Source organism: Podarcis pityusensis (genome assembly GCF_964106645.2).
Source record: "Podarcis pityusensis genome assembly, chromosome: 8".
In the NCBI taxonomy this organism is placed as follows: domain Eukaryota; kingdom Metazoa; phylum Chordata; class Lepidosauria; order Squamata; family Lacertidae; genus Podarcis; species Podarcis pityusensis.
In genome coordinates, this window is record NC_138033.1 from 24,143,197 (window position 1) to 24,159,528 (window position 16,332).

The following is a 16,332-nucleotide window of genomic DNA, read 5'->3' on the forward strand; positions in this document are numbered from 1 at the left end:
TTACATAAGGATATTTCCTTGACCACCTTAGGAATCATCCTGGTATCATACAGGGAGCCTACCTTGAAATAAAGCAGGCAATTCTGTAGCATAAGCAACTGCCCCCCCCCAGGAGAAAATTCAGCTCTCACCTTGTATCTTAAATGACACATCTGAGGTTATGGAGGAGGGAAAGAATTCTCACTGACTATCAAAAACATCAACTTCAGTGCCTTCCTGCCTTCCTCACTTCTTCTGAGGGAGGGAAATATGCCGAAATGCATCCAGGAAAGGTTAAGACAGGTAATGAACCAAAAGTACCAGGAATTGACGGTGTCCAAAAGCTATTGTGCTCTCAAGAACATTGGGGGGGGGGGGAGGAGAAAGAGAAGTGAAGCGAATGTATCTGCAGTGCGCTGAGTCACCAATTCAGTACAGCCTACACATGTTGATTCATAAAATGGCACATCAGCCCCACTGTCATAAGCCCTGAGTGCTTCCCTGAGCATTTAGGCACTCTCTTAGACTTGCCTCTGTGCATGCATTTGTGCTCCTCGCATATACAGCCTGTTGCTTTCTCCCCCCAGACATCCACTCACAGGCCATTAGGTCCAAGCCAGATTTCCCCAGCAGCACTAACAAGCTGCAAGCAGCCTCTGCTCTGCTCTGCTGCTGGCGAGCGGATGTGTGGAGTAATGTGGGTGGGAGAAACTCATTCATTTGGAGAGGGGTGCAATCAAAATGAGGGAAGCCAAGGCCAGTGCAATGCCGCATGTACACCCACACGATCTTAATCCAGTTCCTGCTGTCAATCCTTCTCCAGCATTGCATTGTGCTGGTTAAGGATGTTTCTGCACAGCTAAAGCATCATGTACTAAATGCTGCTGCTGATCCCTGGTGTACATTTCACGTGAGACGCACAGCTTGGCACCAACAACCCTATCTCCCTTCCACATGCAAAGAAGGGAGCCCAGTCTTATTGCGGTGTCAGGGATTCCTGCTGAAGATCAGGGATGGAGAGCCTATGACTTTGCTAGACTACAATTTCCATCATCCCCAACCACAGGCCATGCTGACAGAGGGCTCATTCACATTTCCTCTTGTCCTTCTGCTTTTCTCCAGGGAAAATTACTCTATAGTGCTCAATAGGAGCAAATGGCAATTTGGGTTTTCTCTGGATTGACGTTTGCTCCAATTCAGCACTAAAGAGTGGGTTTTCCCTGGGACAGGAGTGAGGCAAGTGGAAAACCACTCAAACCCATGCTTGCTAGGCATGGGATAAGAGCAGGCATAGGCAACCTTGGCCTTCCAGATGTTTTGGGACTACAACTCCCATGATCCCTAGCTAACAGGACCAGTGGTCAGGGATGATGGGAACTGTAGTCCCAAAACATCTGGAGGGCGAGGTTGCCTATGCCTGAAGGCTGATCAAAGCTGGAATCCAACAACATTTGGAAGGTCACAGGTTCCCTGTCCCTGATTTATAGCTATTAAAGGGATGATCCAATTTACAGTTTTCTTTATTCTATGATATCTGGTGTGATTGATAGATTTCAGTTTATACCCACCTTCTGACACAAAGCACCCAAGGCAATTAACCACAGCAAGGACAGTCAACAATAAAACAATTTTTAAAATCAAGAACAATGTGGTTGGCAGAGTGTTGCATTTGGATTAGGGAGACCAGGGTTCAAATCCTCTCTCAGCCATAAAGCTCTCCGTGTGGCCTTCTGTAAGTCTCTCTCAGACAAGCATCCCACATAATATTAGCAGAGGTTTCCCCATTAAGCTCTGATGTTGTTGAATACAGGGCACCCCTCATGAGAAAGAAAATGGAAAGGAAGAAACATGCACACCTGGAAAGTTTTAGCAATTAGTATCAGCTGCCTGGTTCAAAAAGGGAAGCAACTTAATTACAGGTGCAAGTTGGCATTACTATTTTAAGAAGCAAAACACTTGTTAAGAGATGTAAAGGGGGAAAATAAAGCACCGGATTCTCTTCGCTCAAGAGTCTTTAATTAATCTGGCTTGGTGGTAGGTTGAGAGTTATAGAGACGGGCAACTGTTTCCTGCATAGGAATAGAATATGTCATCCTGCAAAGGCTTGAAACAATGGGTAAAGCCCCACTTTTGCAACTGAATATATTATGCAGATGAAGCACATTTACCTGTACTTTTCTGTTTTGCATGAGCAGCACCAGGTTGGTAAAGGCTGATCTACAGTCCACCTTGTCAGAGGCAGCCCAAGAGACTTCTGTGGTGCGGCTTGCCTGTTTCCAGTTATGACTGTTCCTGGATGAGGCCACAAGGATCCATGCTCTAGTTACTGCCTGTTTGAACAATTGCAGCGGTAGCCAACATGGTGCCCTCCATATGCTGTCGGAGCCTGCTCTCATCAGCCATAGCCAGCATGGCCAATGGTCAGGGGCAACAGGAGATGAAGTTCAACAACACTGGCTTCAAAAGATCATGGAGGCCAAGGGTATCGACTGCTACTAGCCGTAATGGCTATGCTCTGCCTCCATGCTTGCAGCATTGGTGCAGAAACACCTGCTGAAGATCTAGCAGTTAACAAGCACCTCCCTGCCCTTTCCCCATAATTTGTGATTTGTATCAAAGCACACACACACACATGACAGCCCTGGTGATGGCGGGACGGTCAGAGATGCAGCCGTCACCAAAAGGCTTTGCTTCAGCTTCATGCAGATTAATGAGATGATGTTTGCAGAGCCAGCTCTCTCCACTGGTTCCCTACAAGGCACTGCTGTTCTTGCCTGCTTCGTATAGGCTGCGTAGATTCCAGACACTCAGCCAAGTCTGTGCAAAGAGCGTATTGTGACTTGAGCTCAATAGCACCATGACAATGCACAAAGAGGGTCAAGGACACCCTGAACCAGAGCACTCTCTGTTCTTTTATAATGTGTGTGTGTGTGTGTGTGTGTGTGTGTGTGTGAGAGAGAGAGAGAGAGAGAGAGAGAGAGAGAGAGAGAGAGAGTGAGCGTGCAGCAGCATCACCATACAAATCAGTCTGGAGGAGAGCTGCTCGGCTTCCCATTGAGGGTGTCGGACTGACAGTTACATAGTGTTGCCCTGTGTACCAGCATGAGAGCTAGCGTGACGCAGTTTAGCAAATACCAATGCTGGACTCAGACCAGGAAGATCTGGGTCCAAATCACCAGTGTGTGTTGGATTACTTCAGCCCCCTTGCCATATCTGGGGCCCAGAGCATGTTATACATGAGCACATGATTCTGGCCCAGCCTTGCGCCCTCCAGCTGTTTTGGACTCCCATTCCCATAAGCTCCTGCAAGCTGTTTTCTTTCATTATTGAGAGTCAGTGTGATGTCGTGGTTAGCTTCCATTGACCTTTTTTCAAAGAAAGCCATGAGAGACTCCTCAGTCACTCTTCACTTTATATAATGCATTTATTTTAGTCTTTTAAGATTGTAAACCGCCTTTAGTGCCTTGGCAGAAAGGTGGCCTATACATCCAATGAATGAATGAATGATTAATGTGCAAGTGTAATTTGAAATGCAGAGGGGTGGGAGGACATGGACCCATGACCTTGCTCAATTTTAGGCTGGTGATGTGTGCACAGCCTTTATCTGGAGGAATCGATGAGGCAATGCTTTCATTTATTAACCTTCAGAGGCCCCTTCCAACCATCCTTCCTTGGTTCCTTCCTTGATTTCTTTTGCTGTGTTTCCTTTTATTGTTTTGACCTGGCTTCACCCTGTATCCTCAACTCACCTTGTATCAGAAAAGGCTGCTTTTGCTGCTTTTCTGGCATTGTTGCTTTAAAGAAAATTAAAAGGGGGGGGGATCAGAAGTGCACGGTGACTGATGAAGTGAATCCCTGCAGCATCACTCACCTTCTTAATTTCCTTTTTGTGAAAAATTGAGAACTGCATCTTCTACAACTTCTGTCCTCCACTCTTTCCCTCTATGGCAGCCTTTGCCTGGGATAGCTCAGTAGGCAGAGCACGAAATTCTTCATCTCAAGGTTGTGGGTTTGAGTACCATGTTGTGCAAAATATTCCTGCATTGCAGGGGTTGGACTAGATGACCCTTGTGGTCCCTTCCAACTCTACAGTTATATGAAACAAGAGAACAGAGAAGGCAACAGTGAGGTGGAGGGAGACCAGAGGGGAAGAAGGCTCTTCAGTCAGTGGTAGAATATCCATTTTGCATGCAGAAGGTTCCAGGCTCAATCCCCAGCATCTCCAGGTATAGCTGGGAAGACCCCCATTTGACAACCTGGAAAAGCCACTTCCAGCCAGTGTATAAAGTGCACAGCTAGATGGACCAGTGTTCTGACTCACCATAAGGCAGATCCTTATGTTCCTGACGCATTAGCATTTTCTATTATTAATGTATGTGTTCAAAGGCACCTTGGGAGGGCTTTATCCTGAAAGGCAGGCTACAAATATTTTAAATAAATAAAAATTCAGTATCATGTTGAGAGCCATTGGCAGATGACATTCCTCAAAATGTGCTCCTAGACTTTAATGGGGTTAAAGAGACAGCATTTCCCAAATTTTGGAAATAAAATGTGGTTCAGTGTGCTTCACTCCCAACACGCCATATTAGAATGTGAAAATATGTGAACTGGTCACTGCTAGCAGGAACAGCGAGGGAAGAACAAGTAAGAGCAGCGTGTATGTTAAAACTCCTAAGCAATGACAGTTGCCCTGTAAATCTTGCACTTTTCCCTCATCTTTCTCTCTTATGCACTTCCAGCAAAACACTGCAGGGCTAAATCAGCTGCTGTAAAGGCTGGTCCAGATTCCCAACTTGATTTCCACTGCCCCACTCTGTAACTTCCTCTCTAAAGCTCTCTTGACTTCACCTCATTTCTAGTTCCCCCTCTCCAAAAAGAGATTCCCTACTCTATTTTCCAAATCACTCAGGCTGTTTTTCAGGTACAAATTTCAGGGAATAAATTGCCTTGGCACTGTGATTGGTTTGGAGATTAGGGGTAGGGATTCCCTACTCTATTTTCCAAATCACTCAGGCTGTTTTTCAGGTACAAATTTCAGGGAATAAATTGCCTTGGCACTGTGATTGGTTTGGAGATTAGGGGTAGGGAATCATGGGCGTAGCCAGGATTTTTGTTAGGGGAGCAGGACTTGGTTGGGGAAGGCAGGAGTTTTGTTTGGGGGCAGAACCGACATGATTGGCCAGTTAAGTATTTCTATTGTTTTACTTGATGGGGGGGGGGGTGCCCCCACTTGACTACACCCATGTAGAGAATCCTTTTCAGCCAGAGGGTCACATGCCAGTGGTGGGCAGGGTCAAAAAAGCCGGCAGAGCAACAAATGTGGATTTTACCTTCATAACAGTAGGATAGCTTTTTCCACACTCCCACACCCCTCCCTATCCTCCATCCGGCAAGCAGGAAGCAGGATCTGATTTCAAGGGCATATTCCAGCCATGTAAAAAGCACCCAAAAGGAGTCCTGGGGGCCAGAAAGAGAAGACGAGGGGGGCACATTTATCCCCAGGTCTGTTCTGGAGCTTTCAAGTTTCCCATACATAATTCAGGGGGAAAACCCCCAATGATATCCAAATTCACTCTCCCTAGGAAGCCAAGGGGCTGAATAGCCAAGAGATAACGAGAAGCTTAAAAAAAAAAAGGAAAAATCGGTTGTGACTGCATAGTATTTAAAGCTGGGGAGAGATGAATATGGGGCAGGAAGAGAAGCCTCCCGCTCTGAAATCTGCCAGCTTAAGCAACGGCTTCATTTTGCTTGATGGTAAGGTGAGCCCTGGAGCTAGCAATGCCTTTCATTCAGAGTTGCTGGGTCAAAGAATGGATATTCAGCACCACAGACAGCTCCCTGCTCTGTAGCCCTTACAGAGCAACTTGAATCTTCAGCAGTGATCAAGATCCTAGGGCGGTTTGTTGTTAGCCTTGCAAACAGACCCATAGGCGACACCTACAACAGGATCAAGTGACCAACCCCTTGTTTTATTTCAAGGCCAAAAAAAATTAAAAATCTATTATGCATACGGGAGCACTCAAGATCATCATCCCGAAATACTTCAAAGGGTGTTCCTTCCACTGCCTGCCTGCTTTCTCTGGTGGGATCTAATTACACATGTATGGCGTGCAGTGGGCTATTATATAACTGGTGCTGTTTGATATTCTGCTGGCAGAAGCACCAGCTGAAGAAAAGGGAGATATATTGCATTTCATTCGCTTCAGCGGTAGAGTCACTGGTTAAAAATATAAAATAAAAAGATGGATACAGATGATGCATCATACTCTCGATTAGGATGTTCTATTTTGAAAGATATTCCCCACCTCCACCCCCAGGAAAAGTTCTGAAAAGGAGTTATTTTAAACTGATGATTGTCCACCCCATTCACACTGAAGCACGAGCTTCCACTCTGCTTGAGATGTCTGTAGTGAGAGGAATTGGCGCACACCAATGATTTATGTGACATAGAAAGGAAGTCTATCCTAAGGTCAGATTGACTCTGGTAGTCTATCCTGGAGTGGGTATCTTAAAAGGCCATGAAAGTAAATTATATGGTTAAGCTAAGAAGTTCCAAATAACATGTCAATCAATTTCTCAATCTAGCTCAGTATTTTATAATTCAGGCCTTTCAATCTAGCTCAGTATTTTCTAATTCAGGCCTTTCAGATGTTGCTGAACTACAACTCCTACCATCCCTGGCTATTGGCCATGCTTGCTGGGACTGATGGATATTGTCATTCAGGGATGTCATAGAGAGCCAAACATTCCTCATACCTCATCAAGTAGACTGGCAACAGTCTCATACCTCATCAAGTAGACTGGCAACAAATCTTCAGGGTTTCAGGCAGAGTTATTTCCCACTACTGCTACCTGTTCCTTTAAATGGAGATGGGAGGGACTGAACCAGAGACCATTCTGCATGCAAAGCATGTACCACCAAGAAATGGTCCCTCCCAGATCTTTCTGGGCCTCAGACCCCAGAGGCAGCCTTATCACATGGCAAAGTAAGGCAGGTTCAGTGGAATATGCTAAAATTGTCTTGTCCTAGTGAGCAGCCTGGCTGCCGAATTCTGCACCAGCTGAAGTTTCCGAACTGCCTCGGAAGGTTGGCGATTCAAATCCCCACGATGGGGTGAGCTCCCATTGTTTGGTCCCAGCTCCTGCCAACTTAGCAGTTCAAAAGCACATCAAGTAGAAAAATAGGTACCACTCTGGCAGGAAGGTAAACAGTGTTTCCGTGCGCTGCTCTGCTTTCGCCAGAAGCGGCTTAGTCATGCTGGCCACATGACCCAGAAAAACTGTCTGCAGACAAATGTTGGCTCCCTTGGCCAGTAAAGTGAGATGAACGCCGCAACCCCAGAGTTGTTTGCGACTGGACTTAACTGTCATGGGTCCTTTACCTTTACCTTAGTAATCTAACCCAGGGGTTACCAGAGCTTAGAAAACAGAAGTTAGGCTACCTCTGTCCAAATAAGGGCAGCTGGGTCACCAGCCACAGCTGATGGAAGACATTCCACACCACTGAGGCCACTTGAGCCTCAAGCGACAGCAGAGGATCCAAGAGTACCCTCAAGCCACATATCTGCTCCTTCAGATGGAGTGTAACCCCAACAAGAACAGGCAACCTGCCATCCATGCAGTCTAAGGAACCACCCACTAACAGCGCCTCAGTCTTAACTGAATTGAGCTTCAGATTGGACTTCCGGGGGAGGCGCCTCCGGTAATGGCAGAATTCCTCTGACCGGGAGGAATCTGCTCCGTGGAAATCTGGGTCTGGCCGCCACGGCGAAGGCGGAGACCCGTTAAAATCACAGGCGGGAGAAGCCTGTGAACATGGGATAGCAGCAAGAATACTCATTGTGAAGTAATGGAAGACACAAGATTTATCCATTCGGGAAGAATGGCAGATGAAGTTGATGGACTATATGGAATTGGCGGAAACGACTGGCAGAAATCCGAGACCAGGGAGAAGAGCTGGTGGAAGAAGACTGGGAAAAGTTTAAGATTATTTATAGAAATACTGTCAAAATAATGAATGTTTGAAAAATGTTGGAATGAAGCTATATGGCTTTAGTAGAAATGCTATAAGGAATCAAGTATAAATAGATTAATAGTGTATTAAAGGGAAAATAAGGCTAGAATATGTCAAGATAATTATAGGATAGAAAACAGAGGAAGATGGAAAGGAATTGCTGAAATAATTAATAGAAGTAGAAAACAGAAAGGGAGGTGTGAGGAGGTTGAGGAAATAAGGGAATGAAAGATAAGACATTGAAATTGTTCTGTATTTGAAATGGTTTGTGTCATGCTTTGTTAGTTTTATGTTTTTCTGTTTTTTCTTTTTTTTCTCTTTTCTCTTTTTGTTTTTTGTTTTTCTGTTTTGTTGTGTTTAAATGGTTGAGAATTAATAAAGATTATTTTTTTAAAAAAATGAATTGAGTTTCAGATTGTTGTCTCTCATCCAGTCCATTACCAAGGCAAAACAATGGTCCAACACTTCCACTGCCTCACTTGTAGATGTAAAAGAGAAGTGGAACTGTGTGTCATCAGCATATTGCTGACAGTGCACTCCAAAACTCTGGATAACCCCACTCAGCAGTTTCATATACCGTAGATGTTATAGATTATAGGGGATAAAATTGAACCCTGAGGACTCCATGGGGATGAAAGGCACTCCCCAAGCATCACCCCCTGGAGATGACCATCCATGTAGGACCAGAACCACCACAAAGTGGGGCCACCCATCCCCAACTCCAGAAGGATACCATGGTTGATGGTACGGAAAGCCACTGAGAGCTTGAGGAGAATTAACAGGGACACATTTCCCCTGTCTCTCTCTCCCAAAATAAGTCATCATACATGGTGACCAAAGCAGTTTCTGTGCCAGAACTGGGCCTAAACCCTGATTGAAATGGATCTAGAAAATCAGTTTCCTCCAAGAGCACCTGGATCTGGTTCTGTGACCATCCGCCCAAGAACCTTGCCCAAGAAGGGGAGATGGGCAACTGGCCAGCAGAGTAGGAAGCAGACAGATCTGATCCTTGAGGCATGATCACAAGGAAGGCCTCTGTAAACCCCTCTGAGCTTCCTATAAGGTTTATGCAAGGGGCGGGGGGGGGGGGAGTGTTAACATACATGTCAGATTTACATACCCGAGCAAGACTTGTTATTTAAGTTTACCTGGGCAAGCACATGTAAACAAAAAAGTTTTTAGGAGGTGCCGAAAACTGTACAGCAAAGATGCCTGCCTTCTATCAATAGGCTGGGAGTTACATGGTGTATGTGCTGCCATACTTGCAAGTGTGAAAGAGCCACTTCTGCCAATCAAAGTGGGCATATATGGGGTAAAGCAATTCTTCAAGGGAACAGGTCCCAAACTGTTAAGGGCTCTATATAGTAATAGAGAAGCCTTGGATTTCACCCAGCAGCAGCCAATTCAGATCACTGAGCAGAGGTGTAATATGCTGGCAAGGTTTCACTCCTGTCAGTAATCACATCGCAGCTTCCTGAACTGTTTTGGACTCCAGCTCCCATCAGCCCCAGCTTGCATGGCTGATGGTCAGGAATTATGGGAGTTGTAGTTCAAAGCATTTGGAGGACACCAGATTAAGGAAGGTTTCCCCAGAGCAATGAGTTTTGGATTTCCAACAGGCTTTTCACCATCCCATTTCACTGTCTTTAGTAGCCCGAGAGAGAGAGGCTGAAAATGTAGATCCAAGCACGTTTCCCTTTAGCCGCACAATGATGTAATGCAGCTAATGAAGGGGAATACAACTCTGTAGCAAATTACCTGGAGACCGGGATTGACAATCAGGCAGTGATTGCAGCTCTGCAAAACACTGTTATCAGCCAGAGTGCCTTGATTCTAAATTAGTCAAAGCCCTTGCTGCTGCTATTTAAAAATGGACCTCCAAATGGATGAACGGTGCTGGAATAAAATGAGTTTGCCCCGTCCAATTTAGAGTCTATGAAGACTGATGAATAAGATGACCACAGATATGAAGGGTTTCCCACAGGTAGCTGGTTGGCAACTGTGAAAACAGGATGAAGAACATCTATGAAGCTCCTCCAGCTCAGTACTGTCTACACTGACAAGCATTGGTTCTCCGGGGTTTTACGCAGGGAGCCTCTCCCAGCCCTACCTGGAGATGCTGAAGACGGAACCTGGGACTTTCAGCATGCAAGACAGATGCTCTGCCACTGAGCTGCAGCCCTCCTCCAGCGCAGGATTAGATGGGCCATTGGCCTAATGTAGCAGGCTTCTCTTATGTTCTTGCTTAAGGCTCATTCAGAAGGCCAGATTTGGTCAGAAAACCTTTTAAAATCAACTCAGGCATGATGTCCCACAACAGAGCAGAGGTGGCCCTCCAGAGGTGGTTGGACTACAACTCCCACCTAACCTAAGAGGCCTTGCTGGCTGGGACTGATTTAAGTTTAAGCCACAATTTCCCTACCCCTGTCACACAGGCTCATGCAGAACTATACCCAAAGACTTCAGACAAGGCGCACAGGCAGAAATCCAGCATCTAAGTACAACGTAAATTGAGGTAAAGCTTTGATCAGTAAAACCATCCCATGGAGAGATGTCCATGCTCTCAACTTGAGGGACAACGCTCAGTGTGGCAGATGAATCATTATGCCCTCGGTGAGAGATAAAAGGAGAGGGAATCTCCATGATCTGACTTCCACATTTGCTTGGGCATGAGGTTTAGGGACATATACTGATCTACATCCGGAACAAGGGTGGGAGAAGAGAGGCAGCACCTCCTATTCGCCAAGAGGGGGGCTGCCAAGAGGACAGCAGATCTGGCCTCCAAGGAGTATGCCACAACTGTTGCCGTCACTGTGGCAATGCATTTCTTGGAGACTGGATTGGCTGCCCTGGTGGATTCTGCTGCCTGAGGCGCTTGCCTCACCTTGCCTCATGGGCGCGTCGGACCTGAGGCTCAAAATGTTTTGTCCCATTCATGTCCTCATAGAGACCCAACCTGGCGCATCATAAACCAGCCACACCACCAGCTCTTCCCTCCATTATGTCCTTGGACCAGAGGCGGATTTAGGGCAGCATGACTGGTCCACAGCACTGGGCACCCAGCCTAGCGGGTGCCACAACTATGACGTAGTGATTTGAACAGAAGACATGGCGAGAGGTGGGAGGTGCCGAATTTTGAGCCAGCAGAGGGTACTGCTGATATCTGAAAGACTGAAATCCGGCCCTGCTTGGACCACAGTGCTGCTCCCCGTCGGGGAATCCTGGGACTGGGGAGCCTCTTCCTCCCCTCCTCCTCCTCCTCCCTTCACAATTCCTTTTCCGCAGAGGACTTTGGAAGGGCAGGGTGGGCGGAAGGAGGAGGAGGAGGGGGGGGAAGGCACCTGCTGGTTACGCATCAAGAGCCCCAGCGGTGCTGTCTATTATTATTATTGTTATTTTGCATACATTCCCTTTTTTATGAATGGAATTCTCCAGCTTTACTATGCCACAAGGCGCGCGCGCGCCCCTATCCTCTGCAGCCAGGTGATTGGCTCCCGTCGCCCATTGACGTCACCCGGGAGAAAGACATGCGAAGTGAGGAGCCGCCCCAGCCCCAAAGCCTGAAGTGTGAGTCACCCTCAAAAAGGGGGCTTGTTCAAGTATAACTCCGCGCTTCTCCTTGCCAGTCTGCCTGCCAGCCAGCCTCGCTGCTCTTCGGATTGCAGCTGCAACGGAGCCTGCAGTCCGCAGCCCTCCTGGTATAGGAGGACCGAGGGCATCTGCATTGAGAGAGGCGGATTCCTTGTCCTGCAGCCACCCAATCGGACGCGCAAGGCAGCGGACCCCCCTCCCCTCCATCCCGATTGAATGTGCAGCCTCCTGTTCTGGAACATCACCCGAGGTAAGTGCCGCCGCCGCCACCATCGCCGCCCTCCTCTTTTCCGCAGTATTTGACATGCTCAGGACAGACCAGCTTCTCTGCATCAAAGCCCCTTTCCCAATGCAAAAGGTGAGACCCCCTCCCCCCGCAAAAGAAATCCATTTAAAAATTAAGCCTCAGAGCTGCAATCCTGTATGCTTTTACCTGGGAGGAAGCCTCAGTGAACTAAATGAGACTGACTTCTGAGTAGACATGGACAGGGTTGCAGACATGGCATACATTTAAAGGACACCCCAAAATACTCCTGGGAACTGTAGTTTGTTAAGGGTGCTGGGAATTGTAGTTCTGTAAGGGGTATGGCTTGCATGCATTCTTAGTCCCAGGGCAAAAGAGAGGAAGGGGTTTAGAAGCATCCAAACCTCTGTCTCACTTTCTCACCCACATATAGCATTCCCCACTCTAGCCCTGTCTCCAGGAAGCAAACCAGAATGTAGCTCTGCAGTATGAATTTGGGGAAAATAATTTCTAATAGATAAACAGCCTGAATTTTACTAGGCACGACATGGCATGATGACCAAATAGACTCAAGCGTTGGGGGTTAGTACAACAGACAAGCAAAGAAGAAAAGGGAGCAAAACCCCGGTGCCTGGTCTTTGGCATATGTAATAACAATGTCAGCTCTGTGGCAAAGGCTGAGATGAGCAGGCTGCTGCCAGACCTTACAAATCTACCGGTGATGCTTTTGGTGCCAAAAGACTGTAATCAGCCTATGAGCTGCACTGTAAGGCATCATTGTCTTCTTACAGTTTTCCATTATAGAGTCTTGCGTAAACTTTGGGGAAAGTCGGTTATTTGAGAGAGCTCAGTCTGTGTGTGTTTTGGGCAAGGGAGGCGGTGAAGGAAGGAAGGAAGATTATTGCCAGGTACGCAGTGATGATGTAATCCGGGGAAGCGTACGTTGAACAGAAACAATAGTGGCATTTTGTTTACTATCCTTTATCTTGATGGCTTTATTTGAGAAAAAAGAAAGGAGGAGTGGGGGGGAAGAACGATGGCAAACAATGACAGGCCCTTGCCAGAAATATCCCATCCACAGACCATAGATAAGAAGCATGCAGCCATCACGTGCAACAGGGGTGGCATTTTGATGGGCACTCCTACCACCAGCAGCAAACTTCAGCACTGAAAGGTAGCCTGTTTGCCTCTGCCTTGATTCCTAGCACCATAAAGGCTGGAGTTGGTTCTAAAACCCCCACCCACCTCCATTAACACACACACACACACACACACACACACACACGGTCCCCAGACACTTACAAACGTCTGCCGATTTCCATCATGTCTCAGAGGATGCTAAGTGGGTGTTTTTGTGCCACTGCAGGTCATCAGAGGACAGCATGAAAGAGGAGGTGCGCCTCAATGCCACTGAAGACCAGCAGCCCGGCTGGTTCCTGCCCAGCAATGGCAGCAGCAATTCCCTGTATCTCTCCGAAGCTCCTCCTCCTCTTCCCTTGAATCCTTGGGACGTGGTGCTTTGTGTTTCCGGGACCATCATCTCCTGCGAGAATGCCATTGTGGTGGCCATCATTTTCTACACCCCTGCCTTCCGGACTCCGATGTTCCTCCTGATCGGGAGCTTAGCCACCGCAGACCTGCTAGCCGGCTTGGGCCTCATCTTCCACTTTGCCTTTGTTTACTGCATCCAGTCCCAGGTGGTGAACCTCATCACGGTGGGCCTCTTGGTGTGCTCCTTCACGGCCAGCGTGGGCAGCCTCCTGGCCATCACCATAGACCGGTACCTGTCCCTCTACAATGCGCTGACCTACTATTCGGAAAGGACGGTGACCCGGACATACATCATGCTCATCATCACCTGGGGGGTCTCCATCTGCTTCGGACTGCTGCCCGTCATGGGCTGGAACTGCCTGAAGGACGACTCCACCTGCAGCATCGTCAAACCCCTGACCAAGAACAACCTCATCATCCTCTCCATCTCCTTCTTCATGGTCTTCGCCATGATGTTGCAGCTCTACGTGCAGATCTGCAAGATCGTCTGCAGGCACGCACAGCAGATTGCCCTCCAGAGACACTTCTTGGCCACTTCGCACTACGTCACCACCAGGAAAGGCATCTCCACCTTGGCTGTCATCCTGGGGACTTTTGCTTCCTGTTGGCTCCCCTTTGCCATTTACTGCCTCCTCGGAGATTACACGTACCCAGCTCTCTACACCTATATGACAATACTCCCGGCTACCTACAATTCCATGATCAACCCTGTGATCTATGCCTTCAGGAACCAAGAAATCCAAAAAGTGTTGTGGACTATCTGCTGCGGCTGCATTTCTTCCACCATGCCTTTCCGGTCCAGATCTCCCAGTGACGTCTGAGTCATCCCACTCCCAAGGATCCTGCGCTGCTCAAAGACTAATTCGCAAAAATCCTTTCCCCCTCCTTCATTTCTCCCCTTCCTAATGTCCTTTCCCTTATGTGAGTGAACTTGCCGTTTTATCTTTTTATTTATTTTTCACTTAGGGAAAGAAGAGAGAAATATATATCATTTATTTTTTTAATCCATACATTAAAAAACAAAACACAAACGTGTTTCGGACAGATTGGTGTGTGTTTGCGTGTGTGTGTGTGTGTGTGTGTCTGTGTGTTAGTTACATGTCCAAAATCTGATGTCAGTTGTTTGTTTGAGATCTTTGTAATGCATTATTTTCTTAAATGGGAAGAAACCTCAAGACCTTTTGACCTTGCTTTTTGAGTTCCTACAGCCTTAATTACCTCAGATCTTCAGAAAATATTTTTCTACATTTAAACAAATTCCATTGTATCCCCTACTCCATCTTTTATTTCTCCCACCCCACCTAACTGATGGAAGAAGAGAGAGACCTGAAATTCGCCAGCTTCTAAAATAAATGTACACATTATTTATTTCTATTTTCCAGCTTTTAGAAACAAAATAGATTTCCCCCTGTTCTGTATTTTGCTGCCCTCTGGTGTTCGTTCTGTTTTAATGCACATAAAAATACGAAGGTGGGGGAACAGGGACAGAGGAGGATTATTTTGCATGTCTAGCAAAGCCAGTATTAACAAATGGAATGTATAACTATTAGCTATAAACAATGTGAGTTGAAAGAGATTAATATGTTGCTAAGGCTACAATCCTAGACACATTTACCAGGGAGCAAGTCCCACAGAACTCAGTGGGACTTACATCTAAGTAGGCATGCCTAGGATCGTGCTGTCATGAACCTCAGAGGTAATACTCTAAAATAAGTGATTTAAGGATCACAGTCATTGCACTAGAAACTGTCATGCACAGGAGAAAGGGGGGGGCATTTCTGACTACGGGGAAACAGAACAGCCAACATTGAAAACCATGGATCACATAGTCTATAAATCAACCTTTCTCAACCTGGTGCCCTCCAGATGTTGTTCAGCAAAAGCTCCCATTGTCCCAAGCATTGGCCATCTGGGGGGTTTATGTCGAGTAACATCCAGGAAGGGGCTGGGGCAAGCTGATCTATATACTGTATTTCCTCCCCTGCTCCTCTGAATTTGCACAAATCCTGGCAAGGAAATTAATGTAACAAGGCACTTTTGGAAATCTGATGTTTTTACTACTGTGTTGCAGAGCAGCTTATAGAAAAGGCTCTGTATGAGTTGAGAAGTACTGTACACTTTTGTTTACAGCCATCAGAGAAATAAAGATAATTTTGTGATACACGTGGCTGCCTGCTGCTTTTTTGGGGGGGGGTTGTGCTTGTTGTTTTGCAGGTGGCAGAGGTTGCTCCAGGGCCAGCTGCAGAGACTGAAAGGGCTCCTGTGCCGATGCTGCGTGTTCTCACCCCTAAACCTGTTGCTGCCCCCTGCCTTGCACCCTCAAACAGCAGCCTACTTAGTCATTTCAGGTTGAAAACACCTTGACAGCAAAAACTCATTTTGGATATGAAACTCTGGGAGTTGAGTCACAGCAAATACCAGCAAAGTATTGCCACGACCCTCCTGCACAGAGCTATTCTTGTCACTGAGAATGTAGGTATTACATGCAAAGACAGTGGGGCATGTTGTTAATTTCAGATCTTCATTTCATGGTCTTATGGGCCACGAAGAAGGTCCCTTTTAAAAAACAGCAGTGTGTGTTACTTCAAGCTGTGAAGCACACAACTAACATGGCCCTTCTCTTCCCCAAGTAGTATCTGGGGTTGACAACGTGGTGCCCACGGGCACACATGCACCACCCCCAGAGGCCCCCAGGGTCCCTCCATACCCTTGTTCCCACTGAAGGCTTCAAACTAACATCCCACTAGAGCTAACAGAACAGGTAGTGGGGTGTGCTTTGTTGTGGTGTGGTGCCCACAACAGTCCCTCTGGCTTGCAAAGATCCCCACAAGATCCAAAAGCACAGGCCCAAGATCCACAAGATCAGCCCCAGCACAGGCCCAAGCTGGCTCAAGTGCTGATCCAGGGCCTGTTTGCAGATCATTTGCTGCTCTCCGTGCTGTCACTTGCAGGT

The 16,332-nt window shown here is 47.0% G+C and overlaps 1 protein-coding gene across 2 annotated transcripts; it reads left to right on the forward strand.

The window, feature by feature from the left end:
- Positions 1–11,454: 11,454 nt before the first annotated feature.
- GPR3 (G protein-coupled receptor 3) lies at positions 11,455–15,542 on the forward strand. 2 transcript variants are annotated; one of them, XM_081018090.1, is made up of 2 exons: positions 11,455–11,834; positions 13,195–15,542. In XM_081018090.1, the coding sequence occupies exon 2, from the start codon at positions 13,211–13,213 to the stop codon at positions 14,198–14,200; it is 990 nt and encodes a 329-aa protein (XP_080874216.1). In that variant the 5' UTR covers positions 11,455–11,834; positions 13,195–13,210; the 3' UTR covers positions 14,201–15,542. The 2 variants fall into 2 exon arrangements, with proteins under 2 accessions (XP_080874216.1, XP_080874217.1); XM_081018091.1 differs by lacking the exon at positions 11,455–11,834 and adding an exon at positions 11,847–11,942.
- Positions 15,543–16,332: the final 790 nt, after the last annotated feature.